Source organism: Gymnoscopelus microlampas (genome assembly GCF_963454915.1).
Source record: "Gymnoscopelus microlampas genome assembly, chromosome: 7".
NCBI classification, from domain to species: Eukaryota; Metazoa; Chordata; class Actinopteri; order Myctophiformes; family Myctophidae; genus Gymnoscopelus; species Gymnoscopelus microlampas.
Window position 1 is genome coordinate 14167816 of NC_139944.1, and position 24331 is coordinate 14192146.

The 24331-nt window shown below is 43.4% G+C and overlaps 2 protein-coding genes across 2 annotated transcripts; one reads left to right on the plus strand and one right to left on the minus strand.

The window, feature by feature from the left end:
* Positions 1 to 981: 981 nt before the first annotated feature.
* On the plus strand, positions 982 to 1575 carry LOC311048445 (mitochondrial import inner membrane translocase subunit Tim22-like; the record flags this gene model as incomplete). The annotated part of the gene is made up of 1 exon (XM_084061704.1): positions 982 to 1575. One exon carries the CDS (start codon positions 982 to 984, stop codon positions 1573 to 1575), a length of 594 nt encoding a protein of 197 aa, XP_083917830.1.
* Positions 1576 to 17057: 15482 nt separating this feature from the next.
* LOC311048446 (long-chain-fatty-acid--CoA ligase ACSBG2-like) lies at positions 17058 to 19124 on the minus strand (the record flags this gene model as incomplete). The annotated part of the gene is made up of 1 exon (XM_084061705.1): positions 17058 to 19124. One exon carries the CDS (start codon positions 19122 to 19124, stop codon positions 17058 to 17060), a length of 2067 nt encoding a protein of 688 aa, XP_083917831.1.
* Between the last annotated feature and the right edge of the window lie 5207 nt (positions 19125 to 24331).

The following is a 24331-nucleotide window of genomic DNA, read 5'->3' on the forward strand; positions in this document are numbered from 1 at the left end:
AATCAATCAATCAATCAAGGATAAATCAGTGATCTCCACAAATAGTCCAGACAGAAGAACATCTGCTCTCACCTGTGTACATTTCAGTAGTAGTTCATGTGTAGTTAGTTATACAGAACCTTTCCATCTAGTACCACAGTATGGCAATTAGCGTATGATTCTGTTGGATGTCTGTTGTCTGTTATGTTAAGTGCCCATATACTGTATGGACATGCCTCAAGTCCCAGTATGGACGTGTGAAGTTTGAATTTGTTTGTCTGGACAAACATAACCACGGATGTACATGCCTGACATCACAGTACTGACATCGCTCTTTGTCTATATTTATCCTCGAAGTTGCACATGTCTGTGTGTCTGGACCATTATGCCCATATATGGACATTCCTGACATCGCAGTACTGACATCAGTCTTGGCCTATATTTATCCTCAAAGTTGTATATGTCTGTGTGTCTGGACTATTATGCCCATATATGGACATGAATCCTGACATCACAGTACTGACATCACTCTTTGCTATATATGTATCCTCAAAGTTGTATATGTCTGTGTGTCTGACTCTGGAGTCTGGACCGTTATGCCCATATATGAACATGTCTCACATTGTCTGTTGTCTTAGCTAGCTGGATGGAGACACGGCTTGGTTTTGTGTTTGGTAAGCGGTCTGAAGAGGAGCATTGGCTTCAAACGTCGCTCTGTGATGGTCGATACCTAAATAAAAAGTAATTTAAGGGAGCTACAGTGTGTGGACCTCTTGTCCTTTGAAAACATAATATAAATAATTAGGTCCCCACTCCTTTGAGGTAATTGTTGTCACTGTATAATTGCACATACGTGAAATTTGTATTTACCCATCCTATAATTATAGTAGGAGCAGTGAGCGCTATTATACAGTGCTCGGGGAGCATTAAGGGCCTGGGGTTAATTTAAGACCTGGGCCAGGACACAAACCGGCCTCTCTATCCACTCAGCTACGGCCGCCCATGGACACTGGAAATAATCCTGTCTCCGACTCACAAGGCTCAGCTTCGACTAGTTCGAACGTTGATAGCCAACATGTTCAGTATAGCACACTTTTAGAACATCTTATTGGTGACAAGAGGCCAATAAAGGACCTAAATCCCTCCATTATGGGCATGCTACCGAGGCCCCACAAAAGTGAGGAGCAGAAGACGATGGAAAGAGCAATGGAGAGCTGCATCTTCAAGACAGTCCTAGCGTGTGTTGCAGGGCTTGTCCTCGGAGGAGCGTTTGGAGTTTTCACAGCTGGCATCGACACCAACGTTGGCTTTGACCCCAAAGACCAACTGAAAACGCCAACAGCCCGAGAGGTCCTCAAAGACATGGGCCAGAGAGGGGTGTCATATGCTAAGAACTTTGCCATCGTGGGCGCCATGTTCTCCTGCACAGAGTGCCTCATTGAATCGCACAGAGGCAAGTCGGACTGGAAGAATGCGGTTTACAGCGGTTGTGTCACTGGGGGACTCATTGGATTCCGTGCTGGTCCCAAGGCAGGCGTGCTGGGATGTGGAAGCTTTGCAGCTTTCTCTGCGGCTATTGAGTATTACCTTCGATGAGCCATCAGGGATTTCCATGGATGCATTGACGAGAGAGAGAGAGAGAGAGAGAGAGAGAGAGAGAGAGAGAGAGAGAGAGAGAGAGAGAGAGAGAGAGAGAGAGAGAGAGAGAGAGAGAGAGAGAGAGAGAGAGAGAGAGAGAGAGAGAGAGAGAGAGAGAGAGAGAGAGAGAGAGAGAGGCCAAGAGAGAGAGAGAGAGAGAGAGGCCAAGAGAGAGAGAGAGAGAGGGGGGGGAGAGAGAGAGAGGGGGGGGGGGGGGGGGGGGGAGAGGCAGAGGGAGAGAACATTATATAAAACATATATAATTATTATTATGAAACAAAGTCACAGCTCTCTAACTTAATAAGATCATACAGCAGACCTACTGCTTCATTTACTTGTCTATGAGTGGGTTATTTTATATTGTGACAAAACAGTCTTTCTCTTAGTTAGTATTAGTATGTATTACTTAACAAGTGTGGTTGCTTAACATTTAACACATTAACATCTTAACATCCCAGGGGCAACATCCAAAAGGGCAATACAAATGAAATAAACAAATAAATACAACTAAAATAAAATTATGCAAAACAGTGACTAGAGAAGTAACTCAACACATTTACTCAAGTACTGTACTTAAGTAACATTTTGAGGTACTTTTACTTCACTACAGTATTTCCAATTTTCAAATACTTTCTACTTATACTCCACTACATCTCAGAGGCAAATATTGTACTTTTTACTCCACTACAATAATTTGAAAACTTTAGTTACTAGCTACTTTGCAGATATACATTTTTATATTATAAAACAAACATTAACCACTTTAGCCCTATTTTATACCTAGGGAGGCTATTTGAAAATAGCCTATCTACAAGCTCACAACGCGTCGCAGAGCTTGTAGATCTGCTATTTTCAAACATTCTAGTACTTTTGGTACTTGAAGTATAATTTTGATGCCAATACTTTTGTACTTTTACTCAATTAACATTTTGAACGCAGGCCTTTTACTTGTAAAGGAGTATTTTTTACATTGTGGTATTGCTACTTTTACTTAAGTAAAATATCTGAGTACTTCTTGCAACACTGCAGCTACACTCAGTGAATGCAGGTTATTGCTACACACTCCCTAACGAGGCTCATGATTTCCCCCTCCCCGCACCTGTGCGAGACAGATTGGCGTTTGATACCTTATACAGTCTATGGTTTGATACAAGGCAAGCTTCTTATTTGGAAGTAAAAAAGGTGAAATAAATAACTTGTAATGGCAACTTACACGACATGAACGTTTCGTAGAGTTGTCAGTGTTGTCAGGGAGTGAAAAAAACTGCAGAGTCACATCTGTCATCATCATGACAAACTGCTTTGGACATTATGTTTGCAACTGAGTTTATTCTTCAGGTGAGTTATTTGCCTACAGTTAGCTGCTTAGCATTAGGATAATATTTCCATGCAATTGAGCTGAATGCAATTTCACTTTTACTATTGTACTTGCAAAGCAGAAACTAGTCAGGATAAAGCATTTGTGTGTGCTCTGAAGTGTTGTTGTATTGTTGAGCTGTGTTTAATTGTAATGCATGGCGCAACATGGGGGTCTATTATTAGCACATACAGTGTGCGTGTGTAAGTGCGTGCGTGCACATGTTTGTGCGTTCATGTTTCAGTTGTGGTTAATCATAATAGGCTATTATAATGGGTTGTATAAACATAGCACAACAAGCTCAGAAATGTGTGTAGATTATTCAACTGTTGTACTGTACTTGTGACGGTGCTTCTTGCCAATAACTTTTATATTGTTGGAAAGCCTGTTTATTGGAGCAATAAGCCACAAGAGGTCTCAGTTTACCTTGTATTTTATAATGGCTGAGTGGCGTAGTGAGCCAAGAGCCTGGAGTGCCTCTGATGTAAAGGACTTGATTTTTGCAGTGTTTTACATTTTAAATCTAATTTAAATACCCACCCCTTTCTCTTGCTCTTGCTTTTAGCACAGTCTGAGGTCCACAGGTTGTTGTTTTTATTTTTGTGTTTAAACCGTTTATTTTATGTTATTATTGTGGAATATGGACTATATGGTATATATGTTGCTGTGTGACTATTGGAAAGCACTTTGGGTCAATGTAGTAGTTTTTAAATATGCTATAGGTCCCATAAATAAACATGACTTGACTAAATATCTGGCAACTATACAATATAAAACTAACTTTACTGTGGCTCCTGGCTTTGGAATGCTATGTTGTGACAGGATAAAGTATACATATACAAGCTGTGTATATTGTGACAAGATACAGTATTATGTATTCTAGGGCTAGGCTGTGTGTGTTGCTGGTTGTTGAAGGTAATGATTTTTGACGGGGTACAGTATTCGTGCATGTGGCTCTTGCTCACTTTAATTTCCTTCCTTCTTTCTTTCTTTCTTTCTTTCTTTCTTTCTTTTCTGATACTCAAGGCTTATGGTGTTCCTCCCAATCTACTCAGAGCCATTAAAGCCAGTACACCAGGGTACCAAATCCAGACCCCAGACGACAACAGTGAGGAGTTTGACATCCTGGCAGGGGTGTTGCAGGGGGACACCCTCCTCGCCCCCTTCCTCAGTCCTGGACTATGCAGGCCATCAGTGCGGACAGGAGCAAGAACTTGGCTTCACTATTACACCTAGGAGGTCTTTGCAGATGACATCTGCCTGCTATCTGACCATGTGGAGCAGGCACAGGTGCTCCTGACCAGAGTGGAGACGGAGTGTGCCAATAGCACCGTCACAGACCATCCACCTCCAATGAGGCAATGCGCTGAAAGAAGTAATTGACTTTAAATATCTGGGCTCATGGTTCAATGCAACCTTAAAGTGAGGAAATCACTTGCATGGAGGGCTCTGAATGGCATTGCCAGTGTGTGGAAGCCCAACCTCCCTCACCATATCAAGCTCAGCTTCTTCTAAGCGACTGAAAAGTCTGTTCTCCTACAGTATATAGCTGTGAATGCTGGACCCTAAAGCCTGCCTATACAGAAGTCCCTCCCTGGCCATTGTGCTACACCAGAATGCTATGTGCAGTACTAAACATCAATCAGGATGACCACGTTATGGTGTGGGGGGGGGGGGGGGGGGGGGGACTTACAAGGCTGAGTGGGAAGATGGCAGCCAGGAGAATGAGGCTGGCCGGTGCCATTGACACTGGGAGCTCCTTGTAGCGGAGCAAAGTACTGGTGAGCTATATAGCCAGATGGAGATGACTGGAGAGATGCCACTGAAGGGCTCGCCTGTGGACGGACTAGAGAGAGGCGAGTTTGACCCTGCCATCGCTTTCACAACTGAAGTCAAGTAGAAGACGGCTCAAGGTAGGAACCGTGTTTTTTTCTTTGTTACTGCTGCTTGTGTTGTATGCTGTGTACCAATGTGACCCAATGACTGGGTGGCAATGGAACATGTTCAGTGACTGTTTCTGGCTCTGGAATTGAAGATGTGAATCTACAGTGTGTGTGTGTGTGTTGTGTTGTTTCTGCTGTTGGAGGTAGTGAGTTGTGGTTCTTGGTCACTTGACGTAGCCTGTGTGAGTTTGCTATTTCCTTGAAAGTTCAAGCTAGAGGTTTTTGGCTCTGACATAAGCAGCCTTCAATTCCAATTGTTGGTTGCTGTTGAAGGTAGTGAGTTGTTACAGGGTGTGGCTGTATTGTTTCATATCGTCTGTCGGGTGGAAACCGAAACGGTTACTTTTCAGGATTCAAATAAAAAAAATGGCAGTACAATCAAATGGTACATCAAAAGTAGCAGATCCACAAGCTCGAAACCCGACGCGTTTTGAGCTTGTAGATCTGCAATTTTTTTTATTACCTTTTTTTTCAAAAATTTAGAGTAGCCAATACTTTTTTACCCCTTTTTCTCCCCAATTTAGTCGTTATGCCAATTGTTTCCTCCCCTCACACATTTCAGTGTTCTCACTGCTGTCGTATCCTACTGACTCACCTGCCAGTGAGGAGCCCCCACCAGGAGGACGTAGAGCCTTCGTCCGACTCCTCCTGCCCAACACTCCCCGCTGACACTGGTACCGCCCCAGCCCGTAGGAGTATGTGTAATGACCAATATCACCCACCCCGCCCGGCTTCCCTCCCCCAAACACAGGCCAATTGTGTTCGTGTAGACGCTCGACAAAGCCGAATAATGCACCACGGTGGATTCAAACCCACAACCTCCGTGGTGGTGGCCAGTGACTTTACCACTGCGCCACCCGAGCGCCGATCTGCTACGTGGGGCATTAATTTACGAAAAAAACACAACATTAGAATATAGAGATAAGAGGGTCCTGCCCGACAGCAACGATATGATTGGCTTGGTGGGAACACCTCTGTCTGTTTTACCCTGGTTCTCCCTATCTGAGACTTCACTATCACTCTCACTACATTCAATTGCCACTTTTTCAAGAGTAGGAATGACGATGATGCTGCAAACAGCACATTTGGGGGGTGACAAAACAAAACAAAACATTGCGTGACGAACAGTGATGAACATGTTGCAGCAGTATTCTAACATCGCCAGGGAGTCACTCTTGTGAAACCACAGGTAGCTCAGCCTACATGTAGAGAGTGTTTAAGTGGTGTGAGGACGCAGTGTGGTTTTCCCGTTTTCTGGCACCCCTTCGTGGTGTACTCGCAATTTCTGAAAACTGGTCATAATGATCGTTACGTCTATTAAGTTCCATGAATCTCGCGTGGGCGTTCGGGTGGCACAGTGGTAAACTACCTGCCCAACACCACAGAGAAAACATAAAAAAAATACACAAATCTCTAACCATCTTTTTTTGTGATTTTTAACCCATTAAGACGTGAGGCAGATTCTAAAAAAATGTTTCTAAATCCTAACAGTTTTTTGAAAAAAATATATAACAAATAAAAATATAAAAAATGCAAAATATTTAGTTCCAGGGACCCCCCAGAAGCAAAGATTTGCGTTACAAATGTTCGCTTAAAACATATATATTCAAAGATTTAAAAAACCCCCCACTATTTTTCAGAAATAGCAGATCTACAAGCTCATCGCACGGCACTCGGATGAGCTTGTATATCTGCTATTTTTGAATAGCCAAAGAAATCTAAAGTGACACAGATGCGTTCACGGTCTTAGTGGGTTAAGAAATGTTTATCTGCGTATCAATCTGCGGTTTTGCCCAAAGATGCAGATGATTTGACATCATACTGATGGTCATTAGAATAGTTTCAACTTCACATGGGGAGCCAGATGAGATGAGAGATGCTCTGAATGTGTAGCCACAGTACAGACTGTTATCTGTGGTCTAAAGAGACAGACAACATCAAACTCATACAATGATGTTTCATGATTTGATTGATGATTCAATGTGATAAGCAAGTAAAACAACAGCATAAATGAAATAAACTACATCATATTCCATTGTGTCGCTCACATAAAATGTGTTTCATTATTTGTGGCATGAGTAGGTGATTCATTGATAATTTCAGCTTGTTGAATACATGTCCAGATCGTTCAAGTATAATTATAGTTGAATCAAAGCTTATAATTGAACTTGCTATCATTGTCTTTTAATTCTATGAAATAAATTGCTCTTGGATTTGGTAAAAAGAAAGAGAGAAAAAATAGCCTTTTGTAAACCTGAGATAAAGGATGATTATAACTGTGACACATGACTCACTGCCTTAATTAATGTAGGAGTCAGAAATGAACAGAACAGTCTGTGACCATGAAAGGCTATTTAAACCAGTGGTTCTCAACGAGTACAGGAGAGCGCTGACTTCTTTGAGGGTCATCTCCTGTGAAGTGGACGTCTTAAAGCCACTCCATGGCTCAGCTGTCTTTCAGGGAGGACAAACGCAAGTGCTGTGCAGTGTAACATTTGACTCTTTGGAATCCAGCATTAAAGGAGTAGTTCACCCAAAACATGACTTATTTTCTATCAATTGCACACCCCATGAAGCCTTGAATCCATGGATTTATTTTTGTTTTTGTGGCATTCCTAAGCCAATAGTTTGATTCCCGTCTCCTACCGGCTAATGTATCCGGTAGGAGACACAAAGTAGATTATTTGTGTCTCCTACCGGATACACACCTGGTCATCAAATTATTGGCTTAGGAATGCCACAAAAACAAAAATAAATCCATGAATTCAAGGCTTCATGGGGTGTGCAATTGATAGAAAATATGTCATTTTTTGGGTGAACTCCTCCTTTAACCCATTCAATCCGGGGACGCATCTGTCACTTAAGATTTCTTTGGCTTTTCAAAAATAGCAGATCTACAAGCTCATAGCGCGGCACCGAGTGCCGCGCTATGAGCTTGTAGATCTGCTATTTTCGAAATAGAAGTGTGACAATGTGTGCACATCTTTAAATATAGGCTATATATAAAAAAGCGAACATTTTTAGCGGTGCCAACCGCTCTACACTTGACTTTGTCCGTATGTTATGTCCGTATGAGCACGGGATGAGCACGGCAAAGAAGCAACACATACACACACACACACACACACACACACACACACACACACACACACACACACACACACACACACACACACACACACACACACACACACACACACACACACGGACTTGGAGATTGCCTATGCCATCTCTCCTCTCATTGGCCACACGTGCCACTGGTTATCAAAGAGGGGTCCAGGTACCCCCAGCGTATGTTCTGTCCGTCCGCCCGTATGAGCACGGGATTTTAAACAGCTATAACTCCAGTTTGCAGCATGCCACCAAGTCCACATTTGGTATGTGGACTTAGACCACCAATAGGGACGAGCGTGAATTGCTGAAGTTATCAAAGAGGGGTCCAGGGACCCCCAGCGTATGTTATGTCCGTCCGCCCGTATGAGCCCGGGATTTTAAACAGCTATAACTCCAGTTTGCAGCATGCCACCAAGTCCAAATTTGGTATGTGGACTTAGACCACCAATAGGGACGAGCATGAATTGCTGAAGTTATCAAAGAGGGGTCGAGGGACCCCCAGCGTATGTTATGTCCGTCCGCCCGTATGAGCACGGGATGAGCACGGGATTTTAAACAGCTATAACTCCAGTTTGCAGCATGCCACCAAGTCCAAATTTGGTATGTGGTCTTAGACCACCAATAGGGACGAGCATGCATTGCTGAAGCCCCGCCCCCTCTGTCTTCCCATTGGCTGGCATTTAAACAGCCATAACTAAAGTTCGCAGCATGCTACGGAGTACAAATTTTGTACATGGACTAAAACCACCAATAGGGACGAACTGTAATTACTTAAGCCCCGCCCCCTCTGTCTGCCCATTGGCTGGGCTTTAAAAAGCCATCATTCCAGTTTGCAGCATGCTACCAAGTACAAATTTGGTAAGTGGACTCAGACCACCAATAGGGACGAACTGAAATGAGTTAAGCCCCGCCCCAAAGGCACCGCTTCCTTCACACAGGGTGTGATTTTTAACTTCAATCTTTGCTTCTGGGGGTCCCTGGAACTAAACATTTTGAGATATATTTGTGAAATATTTTGGGGTCCTTGACATGAAAAGGTTTGAGAACCTGATATTATAGCAACATACGTTTTCTTTTAAAAAACTGTTAGGGTTTAGAAAACATTTGTAGAAAGCAAAGATTTGAGTTAAAAATGTTTAAAAAACATATATATTCAAAGATTTGCACAAATTTTCACGATTAAAAAAAATATCAGATCTACAAGCTCATAGCGCTGCACTCGGTGCCGCGCTATGAGCTTGTATATCTGCTATTTTTGAATAGCCAAAGAAATCTAAAATGACAGATGCTTTCCCGTTCTTGATGGGTTAAAACGGATATCATCACCACAGCTCTGAGTTGCATCAAAGACAAGAACGTCATGCTCCATTATGAATTCCCTCCGTATATATGCTACCAGTGAGGTGGGGAGAATTAACAGGAGCGAGCTTGTGTAGCCATTGGGCTCATCTCTAAACCCAACCCAGTCAACTCTGCTGAGATTCAAGACTACAGATTACTCACTGACATTCTGGGAATAGAGGATTACCTTGGAGACATGGACTTCAAATTGTCAGGAACAAGCAAAGGGATCAATACCTTACAGACTGATGTGAAGATTCCAGGCTTGCCTCTGAAAGTAGTCATGGAGGCACAATCCAGCAGGCCACAGTTGCAAAGATGGAGATCCTAGAAATCATGAATAAGACAATAACCAAACCCAGGGCTAACAGGATTCTGTGTGCCGCGGTCTCCAGAAGAGCACGTTTGGTTGGCCCAGGAGGCTATAACCTCTGCAGACTACAAGCTGAAACAGGCGTTACAATAAGCCAAGTGGACAAGGAAACATTCTCTGTGTTTGCTCCAACACCAGGAGCCATGAATGAAGCTCAGGAATTTATCAACAAGATCTGCAAAGATGATCAAGATCTTCAACTAGGGTTTGGTGCTGTCTACACTGCCACCATCACGGAAATAAGGGACATTGGTGTGATGGTGAAACTCTATCATAATATGAGTGCTGTCCTCCTCCACAACTTCCAGTTGGACAACAAACGGATTAAACATCCAAGTGCTTTGGGTTTCAAAGTTGGACAACAAATACAGGTCAAGTACAGATGGCAGAATGATTCATTCACGGAAGGTACTCCAGTCCCCTGCAGCAACTGTCGTCAAGGCTGAATGAGAAACCGAGTATCACCATGGGAACAGCCAATAACCGAGCAACTAGCAGCTCTTTGTGATGCGACAAACAGGTGTTTAACCAAATTCCTACAATGGCTAAACCTTCATTCACATGGATGGACACTGCCATGAAACTGTCCTGGTTGAATCCTGGCACAGCAGCACTACCAATAATTCAAACCGTGCTCAGAGCACATTCATTGCAGACCAAACTGGTCTTAAACACGCTGGTGTTTTCTGCCACTCTGTGGCTATGGACGGAATTACAGCGGATCAGAACCGATACCTTTCTGTCCATAGACCATAGAAATATTCAATGGTAGAGAAATGTTGTACCACACATGAGATGAGATATATACTTTATTAATCCCCGAAGCGAAATTGAGGCGTTACAGCAGCACAGTGTAACAAATAATAAATAATCAACCAGACTAACAGAAACATATCAAACACAGATGGACATAATCGCACAAGACCAGGGCCGTCACAAAACCATATGCGTTGAGGGAGAGAGTTCTTATGCATTATACAGTCTGATGGCAGTTGGTATGAAAGAGAGTCTGTACCGCTCCATTTGCATGTTTGGGGGGAGTGAGCCTCTGGCTGAAGGTGCTCACGGTGAGCACCTTCAGCCAGAGGCTGAAAGTGCAGGATAGACTGAGCTAAGGCTGAGCTGCAGGATATAATATCCTGCAGCTCGCCATAGAGAGGATGGGAGGGCTTAACCAGGATGGAGTTAAGTTTGTCCCTAATCCTCCTCTCTGGGACTGCCTGCAGCCCTTCCATTCGGAGGCCAACCACAGAGCTGGCCTTTATGATTTTATTGAGCTTGTTTAGCTCCCCGGCCTAGAAGCTTAACTTATAGGATGAACACATTGCAAGAGATTCCCATTTTCGCAACATGTGAGATTGTAGATGTGCTAGATTTTTGACAAAGACTAAAAGTTAGGCCATTTTAGTTAGTTTTGTAAAAACACAAGACCGTTTCAGTTTGTTATATATTAGTTTTTTGTAAAGACTTGTTTTTGTTTTTATTTCAGTTAACTAAAATGTTTTTCCAATTCTAGTTGTAATTATTTTTTAGTTTTAGTTAACTATAATAACCCTGTCACAGACAGTCACCATGAGATGTAAAGCAACACTGACGTACAGTCCAGCTAATGGCCATCGGTTTCTGTCTCACCGGCAACAGTGGTGGAAAGTAACTAAGTACATTTACTTGTACTTTACTTTAAATTTAAATAATACGTTTAAATACTTTTACCCCACTACATATCAGAGTCAAATATTGTGCTTTTTACTCCACTACAATTATTAGAAAACTTTAGTTACTAGTTACTTTGTATATTTTGATTGAGGTTACGAAACAAACATTAACCACTTCAGCCCTATATACATTTCTGCCATTTGAAAATAGCAGATCTACAAGCTCACAATTGTGAGCTTGTAGATCTGCCATTTTCATTTGAAAACGTGTGAAAATGGGACCTTCTGCATAATGAGTACTTTTCTGCTTTTGGTACAGTTGAAGTACATTTTGATACCAACACATTTGTACTTTTACTCAAGTGAATTTTATATTCCGGACTTTTACTTAACAGAGTATTTCTACATTACAGTAATACTTGTATTTAAGTACTTTAACCACCACTGACCGGCACTGATTGCAGCCGACACCTTGTGCTAAAAGCTCCTCACCATCCACCATATCCAAGTGACACCTCTCTCCATGTTGACACAGCTGTCTTTCAGCGTGTGACTTTAGATGGCCTCTTTCATTTCCTCTCTTCCATAATTGAAGCCAAAAAGACTTTAAAAAAATTACCCAGCCAGCTTGAAGCGCTCGCTAATTGCCGTGGTGGCAGGTTCCACTAGAGGAAGGAAACATGGCTCTTCAACCGTTCAGCAGATGTCAGGAATCTGTCGATGTGTATGAACATGTATAACATGCATATTAAGGGTATAACCCTGTTTTAGGCCTGTCACACTTATTATATAATGGTCTAATTGCGTCTAATCTTTTTTTGCGTTTTTGCATAATCGTTTCCATGTGGAAACATGTTCACACATTTTCAAATATAAAAAATAGAACTAGTACTATAAGCTTGTAGATCAGCTATTTCTGTATAAAATGATTGAATATGTCAATAGTTTCTTAGTAAATTTAAGTTATTTGTCATATCTGCCCCGTGCAATTTTTGATTAGGAAGCCTAAAAGGCAAACTGAAATAAAAATTTTATTCATATGTTCCATGCCAAACACACAATTAAATCGCTAATCGCAATTATTTGAGTGACATTAATTCATCGTCAACTTTAATCGTGACAGCCATACCCTGTTTGTTGTATGGCATATTACTCTGTGTGTGCGTGTGTGTGCACATGCACGCCCGTGCTGACGTACGCTGCTGAAGTCAGTGAAGTGTATTTTAAATGAGGCTGAGTAAGGTAAGGTCGAACTCCAAAAATAGCTGTTCCTAAGACTCTTAAGATGCGTTTGCACTACACACAACACCGGCACGCAACAAAGTTCACATCAGGTCTCACTATCCATGTCAGAACAAAAAAAGTACAATACATGGAGTCCAGAAAGTGGAAGATTGTAAGAAGTGCTGATGTGTGTGAAATTATTACCAAGATATAGGGCTCACTTATCTTCTCTTGTCCTCCCCTTTCATTGATCCATGTCACACTTGGGTACAAGTACAAATGTAGTGTGCTGTGGTACATTTCAAACATTTGGGGCGGCATACAGTACTGTATACATACACGGATGAACGCTCTTCTAGACAGCTCTCCCCTTAAGCGTCACGCTGTAAACACAATGAAAGGTTAGAGGGACGTGTTGTCACAGCACAGTAGTTTATCTCTTGCAGGAGACTTCTATGGAGCAGGAAGTCAACGCAGTCAGAAATGCTGGAGGCGTTTAGCTGTGACTTCACAACCCTTCATTAGCAGCGCACGTCTGTGTGTCTGGCCTATACCAGACATATACTGTCAAGGATTACATTGCTGTCATTTCCTCATTAAATAACGCTTCTGGCTTAGTTTGCAACATTCAACACTAAATCTCAAATGGTTTGAACAAGCCATGGATTCTAGGACTGCAACTTTAATAAACGACAACAAAAACATTGTATAGGCTATATCAACGACTCGATGAAGCACTTAAGCCTTATTTTATACTGCAAAGAATTGGGAAAATAGTAGATATCGCCAATTTTTACAATAAAACAAATGTCTTTAAGATCTTTGCTTATAATCGTCCTGACCAAAATAGGGTTTGATTAGTCATAGATTACGTTATCTTTGTGTTTGCGCTCCTAAGTAGTAGTAGTAAGCCTTGCGGCCCATTTCTGTAGCGTGAAGCAGCTTGATGTAGCCTACAAGTACTACCCCCTGGAAATGACGCTATAGTATGTTGCAGGGACTTACACCCCAATCCAACTCTTGATGCTGAGTGCCAAGCAGGGAGGCATTGGGTCCTATTTTTTTAATAGTCTTTGGTATGACCTGGCCGGGGAATCAGACTCCAACCTCCCAATCTCAGGGAGGACACTCTCACCACAAGGCCACAGAGCTGGTTGCACCCCATGACAATATTACGTGCAAAGAATATATGCAATTACTAATATTACACATCAGATGGCAATCAGCTCTTTGCATTGTAATAACAGAAGTACCCCTCCCATTTATTCCTCTATATAAATCAGTGATTCATTATCTCTGGTACCCCAATCTACACAGTGAATAAACACAGTGAATAAACACACATCTGTTGTGTGTTTATTCACGGGTCCATTCACAGGTCCATTTGGTTCTATTTGCACACTCTACAAGCGTTACGTACCCACAAGTGTCCATTTGGACCCCTGGCGGTCCCCGGACCCGACGTCGAGAAATGGTGAACTAAAGGGGTGGTTCTCAACCTTCTCTGGATTAGGGCCCACTTGAAGATCTCGAAAGCATTCGTGGCCCACCCATCTGACCACTTAACATGGCAGCCGTTATTGGCTGCCGTGTTAAGTGGCCAGATGGGTGCATTTTCAGAGTTTATTTTAATGATCAATCAAACGATTGTGTTGCTACTTGGATCAGTGGAACTAACGTAGTGTAATTTAAGCTCCTATTTATTGTTATCACCATGAAAACACATTTCTTGTCATGGTTTTAAAGACAAAATGACCATGAAATTGTTATTACATTCGTTTTAAAATTTTAATGTCAGTCATATTATTAAAATCTTTTTTGCCAATTATTATTTGGGGACCCACTTGCAATATCCTCACGGTCCACCAGAGGGCCCCGGCCCACAGGTTGAGCACCACTGCACTAAATAAAGTAGGCTTATTTAAGAATGTGATTCATTGATAAACACCATCAAACAGATGTTGTTTGGTCAGAGTAAAACAAAAAATAACCTGGCTTTCTGCCCAGCAGCCACTTTTAGTTGGTTGGCAGAAAATGTGAAAATAATTCTTCATCTGTGTGATGACAGCAGTATCTAAGCATTTCTAGTCTAAACTATTTATTATTATTTGCCAAAAGTGAAAGTCTGGCTTCTGTCCATCCAAATGGTAATTTTATGTTAACTGATGTGAATCACAAGTGCTCAGTGGCCTTGTGGTTAGAGTGTCCGCCAAGCCCCCAGAACCGAGAGGGAGCAGTGAAGCGCATTGGACATGCTGGCCGTTCATAGGTACTGCAGCTTATTACGGCTGGGGCAAGACACATGAACGAGCGAAAACGGTTTAGAGTCCAACCAGCTCGACTCACGAGCTTGCGCACGAGGTTGCGCATGGAGGTGACGCAAAATACGCCAAATATAGGCCCCACCCGTCACATTTCCCAACCCTAAAGAAGGGGTGAAAAGGGAGTATGCGCTGGGTGAGCAACTCCATACAAGTGAATGGGCAGGGTTTTCCGGTGCCCTCTCTATTATTTTTAACTCTATGGTGTCCGCCCTCAGACATGGAGGTCGAGGTTCGATTCCCCCATAGACTGTAAAAATCACACCCAGTGTGAAGTGGGCGGTGTGTGGTCATCACAACATGACTCACTTTAAAAAAAGGATAAATGTCTTTTAAAGTCCATACTGCTATTCATAGGGCTGCACATGTGTCATGTGTTTCGCTAGCCAATCACAGTCCTGAATTTGCAAAGTCAGCCAATCACATTACAGTTAGTGGTGATGACACTAGCTGTAATGTGATTGGCTGATATGAAAAAAGTATCGATTTGCATTAACAATGGAAGGGTTAGGGGGTACACAAATGTTTTGGTCGGTGTCCAAAACTCACTTATAGGGGGCGGCTACACCGCCCCAAAAAAATCACACCCAGTGTGAAGTTGGCGGTGTGGTCACAGTGGTCATCACAGTGATGGAAGTTGACTTAAAGAAAAGTAATATTTCTTACTTTTGTGTGAATCACCCACAATGTGTGATTCACTTAAAAAAAAACATGAATGTGTTTTTTTTAAGTGCATAGTCCTATTTATAGGGCTATGCACATGTGTCATGTGTTTCACTAGCCAATCACAGTCCTGAATAGAGTCAACCAGTGTACAATGGTGGCCAATCACGGTGCAGGGTTAGGGGGGTACAATGGTGGCCAATCACAGCGCAGGGTTGGGGGGGTACAATGGGTGGGGGGGTACAATGGTGGCCAATCACAGTGCAGCGAATGTCGATGTCCAAACCTCACATATAGGGGCGGTTGCACCGCCCAAAAATATGGACTACGGGAATGGTGATGTCACCCATTGCTTCCTACAGACCCTGTTTTGAAGCACTATTTCGCCAAATTCAAAGCCACCATCTTGGAACTGCCGGTCCCAAAAAGCAACCGGAAACGAATGCTATTGGGTGGAAGGGCAGCGAGGGCGGGTCCTTCACTCAGAAGAACCAGTAGAAGCCCAAGAAGCATACCCTAATTTATCATTAATTTCAAAATGAATGGGATGATCATTTACAAAAAAGTATATCTCTTGATAATTGAAAGAAGACTTTACACTAGCGACTGAATGCGACTGATTTATGACAATGTTTTAAGGTAATAAAATCAAGTGCATGTAAAGTCTGGTCAAATATCCATTGAGATTAATGGCATGAAACGTCTTCTGCAACCAGCAGGAGTAGAAACAGCGACACCCTCTATAGGCTATTAATGAGAACTGCAGCGTTTACATCACTCTGCAGCTTTTACTTTTACATATGGCCGCGGACCCCCATCTGAAAATGTTTTGTGCCAGGGACCCCCAGAAGAGAAGACATATGTTAATTATTTGCTTTCCTGTGTTAAAATAATACATTTTCAGGTCGAGATACCAAGAGAGAGAGGGAGAGCTGGACACAGGATGCAGGGACACAGGATAAACAAGTTAAATTGGAAGTGATGACACAAATAAATGAGCAGACCAAATTGGAACTCAAACACTATAAATCTGAAGCTGATGAATGACTTCTCTCCTGAAAATTGGCAACCCACCTCAAAATGTAGCTTAAATGTATTTTCTGAATACTAAAGAGCTGGAGAGATGGGGAGACCCCTATTACTGAACAAACACTATAGCAATGATTACTATCTGCATATAATGCTTTAACTTTTTAACAAAAAAACGTTATGTTTTAACACATCAATATCACGTATTGCACCTTTTAATTTTACATAATGGAAGGGTTGAATTGGGCTGAAACTTCCCCAAGAGTCTATTTTTGCTACTTTTGTGTGAAGTTTAGAGTGACGAAGTAGGGCATTAATTTACACAAATACTAAAAAGTTGAGATCTGGAGATATAAGGTTTTTCCACAGGTGTCTAAGCCCGCTGTCTAACCCAGACAGCAACGTTTTACAAATCGCTACCTATTTGTACAAGTTCTCGATCTGCTCGTTGTACATTCTGGTGACCACCGGTCTCTTCAGCTTCATGGTGGGACCCAGCTCCCCCCCGACAATGGAGAAGTCCTTGTCCAGGACGATCCACTTCTGAATGCGTTGGGCGTTGGAGGCGGCGTTCTTGTTGACCTGGTTGACTCCCTCCCGGATGGCAGCATGAACAGCAGCGTCTCGGCCAAAGGCGACCTCAGAGACGTGCGTGGCTTTGCTGCCCAGCGTCTTGCACAGCTCCACGGCCTCTGGTGTCATCTGGTTCTCGGGGGCGCCCGTCTCCTTGTTCACCAGGCACTTGACGGTGAGCAGCATGGACAGGAAATTCCTCCTGTCTCCGATCAGCATGGCCTGGCTAATGAGCGGCACGGCTTTCTTCACAGCGTCCTCGATGGGGACGGGAGGGATGTTCTCTCCGCCTGCGGTGATGATTAGCTCTTTGATGCGTCCGGTGATGAAGAGGAATCCGTCCTCGTCCAGCTTGCCCAGGTCCCCGGAGTGCAGCCAGCCGTCTGCGTCCAGAGCTTCCTCCGTCTTGTCGGCCATGTTGAGGTAGCCCATGAAGATGTGTCGACCCCAGGCGCAGATCTCACCAATGCCCTCCTTGTCCGGGTTGTGAATCTTGGTCTTGCACCCTGGGAGCGCCTTCCCACAGCTGGTGAGTCTGAAGGCGTCGGGACGGCAGAAGGAGTGGGGTCCTGTGAGCTCGCTCATACCAAAAATTTCGTACACGGGGATGTCCAGGCTGAGGAAGTACTCTAGGGTGTCTTTACTGATGGGGGCTCCACACGTGAAGTACATGTCACAGTGGTCAAGGCCCAGCGCCTGGCGGACCTTCTTAAACACCAGTCTCTTGGCGATGTAGTAGTTGAGCGGCTCGCGACCGACAGCTCTGCTTGGGTTCATCTTGCTAAGGTTGGCGCTTAGCCCCACATCCCTGGCCCAGGTGGCCAACGTCCTGACAAGGGTGTTCGACTGCGCCCCGGCGGCCTTAATCTTCTCCTGCATCTTCTCCCAGACGCGGGGGACGCCCATGAAGAATGTGGGACGCACCTCCTTCAGGGTGTTGACCAGGGAGCCCTTGAGCGCGTCTGGCTGTGCAAAGTATGTGGACCCTCCGGTGATCATGGGGCACCAGATGTCATTCATCTGAGCGGCGATGTGGCTGAGGGGCAGGTAACTGACCATAGACAACCAGGCCTCGGAGGACCAGTGACGGCTGGTGGCGAGAGCTGTCCATGTCAGATTGTCATGGCTGAGCATGACTCCTTTGGGCTGCCCCATGGTCCCTGAGGTGTAGATGAGTGAGCAGCACTGGTTGGGCTTCTGGCTGGCGATGATGTCATTAAGAGGAGCATCTGGCTCGTGGCGTCCCAGCTCCATAAATTCCGTCCACGTGTAAAGATTTGGTCTCTTCTCTTCTAGTGCATCTTTGTACTGGATAATTGCTTTCAAGTATGGCAGCTGGTCTTGGACCTGGAGGATCTTCTTAAGCTGTGTGTGGTTCTCCACCACCATCACATTGGCCTTGCAGTTATCTGCTATGTACTGGCACGCCTCAGGAGAATTGGTGGTGTAGATGCCCACAGCAAATCCTCCTGCCAAGATGGTAGCAATGTCGGCGATCATCCACTCAGGGGAATTGAAGCCCAGGATGCATACACCATGGTACTGCTCCAGACCAAGCTTGAGAAAGCTTTTGGCTGCCGTGCGACAGGCCAGGTAGTACTCTCTGTAATTGATAAACATCTGCTGCTCACCCTCCTTCCAGCTAAGAGCGGTGCGGTCACCGAAGCACTCCACGACCGAGGAGAACATCTGCTGGACCGTCATTGGGGGCTCGGCGGCCATGCCAGACTCCCCCATTCTCAACCTCACCTCCTCGTTGCCTCTGGACGTCCACAGAGGAGGCTCCGCTGCCGATGGCACTAACGGGGGATCTGTGTTCTGGTCACTGACTTCGTGTGTGAGAGAGGACTGCTCAGCAGGGATTTTCTTCTTGCCGCCATCATTTGGTGGATCCGCCTCCATGGCTACAGACATGGCTCGCACACAGTAACACGTTCAAATGAGAGTCCACTGCACTGCAGAACTGGCTGGCACTTGTCTAAGCATGTGTTTTTTCTGTCACTGTTCTCTGTCTTTCCTCTGTCCCTCTTTCTTCTCTCTTGCTTTATCTTCTTTTCTCTCTGTTGGTGTACATAATTTCACTGTGTCTTAGATTGGCTCAATCCTTTTCCTCATCTCTCATGAACGGGAAAATGTGGACGAAGTTGACTTTATACATCGCCCATCTGACGTCACACAACATAGGGCTGGGTACTGAATCCAAGAGGTCTGGGTATTGAATTCTATAGGTTCAGTACCGAATCACAGGTTTTGGTGAATTCATTTCAGTGGCTTTTAAATAACTGAGCTACAACATTGTGCATCTTACCAAAGGTTCCTACCAACAAATACCTACCAATTTTACTTTGGGGAAATTCAGTTGTCAATATAATAATGATTACACATCTTTTATACCATTATTAATTGTTACATAAAAGTACAAATTTCAGACGCTGTTAAGGCACCATCACCATATTAAAAGCACCAATTTAGCACCATATTGGGTAAAACGCAAACGATATCCTACACAAACGCAAACCATTTCTTAGCAATGCCGATTTGTGCAGACACATCTGACATCACACAGCAAAGTAACGCTTCCTCGCCAGGTCTTTGTGACATGCTTGTTTTAGATATAAACAAAGTGGATCAGAGGAGGACGTAGAGTGAAACAAAATTTGTCTTTGGGAACTTTTACACACTATTGAAAACAAAGAGTCAACAGTGGAGTACAGACCATACCATGAAGATGCAGTAGTCTACATTGACAATCTTCAATGGTAAGATGACTGACACGTTATTATAATGGCTGTGTGTGTGTGTGTGTGTGTGTGTGTGTGTGTGTGTGTGTGTGTGTGTGTGTGTGTGTGTGTGTGTGTGTGTGTGTGTGTGTGGGTAAGAATCTACCATATAAAACGATGCCTTTCATGGTCAATTTCCCCCTAGAATAGGGATACTGGGGTTCAAGTGGTTAACCCATCAAGTACAAAGTTATTTTCAATCTGTCAAAATGTATATAAGTTTTCCTCGTGACATGCTGTATTTTGGGGGGATGTTTTTACATATTTACGTACTGTAATATGACATAAATGTAAGGTGCTACAAAGTAACTACTGTATGTAATTCAGGGGTGCCATGGATGAAAACATTATGTACAGGGGTGCCCTGAGCCAAAAATGTTTGAGAACCCCTGCTGTAGTGTATAGACACTGTCAAAATACATCTGGAAAGAAACATGTTTCAGGATCCAAAAATATATTTCCAGCTGTGTGTATGCATTGTTTTGGTGTGATAACGTGACCTTACATGCACATGTCACAGTAGTGGGTGGGTGGGGTTATCATCAATATCACCTATTGATCTGTCTGCATTATCATTTGTTACGGCGCTGTCTGGCATCGATGGGGCGTGGCCTGGACAAACGCGACCGCTCTCTTATCGACGTTCTTTGCCTCCTAATTTAATTCAAACACTCTTGGGTATTATTGATACGACCAGCGTTTATAATTTGATACAAAACATCGATCTGCAAGTTCTGCGATCGTATAAGGCAGGCAAGAGGTTATCGATGGCTGTGATATGTGGGCATAGGAGATGAGACCACAATGGAAACAAGTCCACAGGACCTTCTTGTGTGATCCTTTTAGCCTAAATGTCTGACTGTACCTTGTGCTGTTTACATTTCTGTCTAATAAAGTGAGAGAGAGAGAGAGAGAGAGAGAGAGAGAGAGAGAGAGAGAGAGAGAGAGAGAGAGAGAGAGAGAGAGAGAGAGAGAGAGAGAGAGAGAGAGAGAGAGAGAGAGAGAGAGAGAGAGAGAGAGAGAGAGAGAGAGAGAGAGAGAGAGAGAGAGAGAGAGAGAGAGAGAGAGAGAGAGAGAGAGAGAGAGAGAGAGAGAGAGAGAGAGAGAGAGAGAGAGAGAGAGAGAGAGAGAGAGAGAGAGAGAGAGAGAGAGAGAGAGAGAGAGAGAGAGAGGAAGGATCGTGTGTGCAAGGCAAGGTCAGCACTGTAACCCCAGGGAGGAAATGGCTATGAACTATAAAGTGATATGCATGCAGTATTACATGGATCAATTCATGATGCTTTTGTCTCCATTTTAAAGGACTTGGTGTTTTGGAAACTGACATTGTTTTTAGTTTTGGTATTTGTGCCAGGCGAATCTCGCATTTTAATTTCTTCGCCTTTAATTGTTCACTTGTTAACTTGTGTTCATTATTTTTGATGGTCTTTTTGGCCCACATTATGCATCAGGTGAATCAGACTGCACTGAAAACAAAGTGATGATAAAGGTGTACCGTACGATGTGTGTTGACCCAGTGACAGCAAGTATAGGTACACACACACACACACACACACACACACACACACACACACACACACACACACACACACACACACACAGGACATTAATATTGTGTATGTAAATATGCATGTGTGCTCTGAGTTCACATTTGCAAATTGTGGTCGTGTGTACAGTATCTGTACATATATGTGTGTGTGCGCATGTGCTCATGTGTTTGTGCTCATATAGGAGACTAAAATCAATGCAAATTAATGTTGACTGGAACTGGCAATCTATGAAGTAAACATTGTTTCTGTGTGTGTGTGTGTGTGTGTGTGTGTGTGCGTGTGCGCGCGTGTACTAGTAGCTTAACTGCACTGTCTGTGGAGATATTGCTCTGTGTGTTGTAATTGTATTTGTTTGTTCTATTTATAGAATTCTGACACATGTAATGTTAAAAACATTTAGCTTCAATTGATCCCTCTCTCTCTCTCCCCCATCTCTATCGTTCTCCCCCCTCTCTTGTCCTCCCCTCCTCGCTCTCCATCTTTTCTTGTTCCCTCCCTCTCTCTCTCGCCCTCTCTCTCTCTCTCTCCCTCTGCTCTCTCTCTCTCAATAGAACCCAGCCTGCAATTTCCATTCCTGGCCTGTTCTTCCTCTCTCCTCCTTCTCCTTCCATTTTCTTCTCCCTCTCTTTCACCATCTCCTCTCATCCCTCCCTCTTCTCTCTCTTTCACCATCTCCTCCTCCTCTCTCAACCCCCCCCCCCCTCTCTAAGTCTCTCGCCCCCATGCTGAAGTCTAAACTAGAACGTATTATAGAAGAACCAAGCCAGCAATTTCCAGTCTATTCAGCGCAAATTGGCCCCTATGTGCCCATACAGTAAAATCAATGGTAAAAGGGAAATGGACTGCATTTATATACGTATAGCACCTTTTTGTAGTCTTTCCGACCCTTCAAAGTGCTTTACAATGTATTTCACGTTCATCCATTCTCACACGCGCACGCACACCAACTGCGTCTGGCACATATAGAGAGAAAGAGACTTCTGCGGTGTTTTGAATTACATTTTACTGCATACAATATTTAATAAAATAATATGCATTCAAAATTCGATAGGTTTGAATGGATCGAACCCATGTGGTGTTTTAAAGGGAATATTCCAAAGTCATTTTTGGCCGGTTCTGACAGCCCTATTCTACACATTTCTTCTACACATTTCTTCTAAATCCCAACAGTTTAAAAGATAAATAAACGTATGGTGCTATATACAGTATCAGTAGTTCTCAAACATTTTTCATGTCAAGGACCCACAAAATGATATGTATTTGTCCGCAGACCCCCAGAAGCAAAGATTTGAGTTAAAAGTGTATATATATATTCAAAGATTTCACGATTTCATGATTTAAAAAAAAATAGCAGTTCTACAAGCTTGTAGCGCAATCGCGCTATGAGTTTGTATATCTGCTATTTTTGAATAGCCAAAGAAATCTTAAAATGACGCAGATGCGTTCCCGGGCTTAATGGGTTAATATCAAGGACCCCCTTAACTTGGTGGTCTCTGAGAGTGTTACAGACCTGTAACACTCTCAGAGTTACAGACCTGTAAGGCTCCAGTTGGACCACCCTCAAGGAACCCTGAGTGTCCCTCGACCCCACTTTGAGAACCTCTGACCTACAGTCCTACGGTCGACAATGTCATTCAAGTAACTTGAAGCAAACGGCGCACCCAAAGAGCCGAACCCCCCCCACCCCCCATTTTTTAGTACAAGGAATCCAACGGTGAAGACCGAAAGTCGATTCGACCACCGGAAGTGGGTGAAATTGCAATTTGTCCCCCACTCTGTTTTGCCCCTACCTCCCGAACGCAAGGTCGCACAGGTATGACAGTGGACCTGGGTGCTGCGAGTGCAGCAGTTTCAAATGGCCATAACTCGGTGACCATTGCTCTGATCAGCACAATATAGGACTGGATGTTAACCCATTAAGACCTGAGGCCGATTCTAAAAATGTTTTCTAAATTCTTTTTTTTCACATAATACATAAAAAATATAAAAAATATAAAAAATATAATAAAACTAAAGTATCTCAAAATATGTTGTTCCAGGGATACCCAGAAGCAAAGATTTGAGTTACAAATGTTCGCTTTAAAAGAAATATATATATATAAAGATTTGCAAAAAAAAATCTCGACTTTTCAAAAATAGCAGATCTACAAGCTCATAGCGTGGCACTCGGTGCCGTGCTATGAGCTTGTAGATCTGCTATTTTTGAATAGCCCAAATAAAATCTTAAAATGCCACACAGCTGCGTTCCCGGTCTAAATGGATTAAGGTTGTGTAGCGGCCTGACAATCTAGTTCATAGATGGCTTCATAGACTTGTTTGACAGCAGTGCTGTGTTAATTAATGTTTTGTTTGTTTGTTTCTTTGGTACACATTATTAGCCGATCCACAAGGTCACAACGCGTTGCAGCACGGCGTGTTGTGACCTTGTAGATATTGCTATTTTCATCAAATGTTCCACCCCAGAATAGGGATGCTAGGGTTCAAGGGGTCACACAAAGATTAACTCTTGACGACCCCCTGTTGAAGACCCCTGAACTGAAGCATTATAGCTTTAGAGGTTATATTGTGTCTTCATGTCAGTCAGTACAGGTGTAATTTATTACAACTAAGTGTCGTGTTCTCTCTCCTGGAAGACGTTTCACAGTCAATTACTGACAGAAATCAATGCACCAAACCTTTCATTACTGTCAGCTGTATCTTTCCTGCTCCTCACTAGAGAAATGTGTCATAGTTAAAAAACGATCTTTAGAGGAAAAGATTCAGGTTGAACTCACAAGAACAGATCACGGTGCAA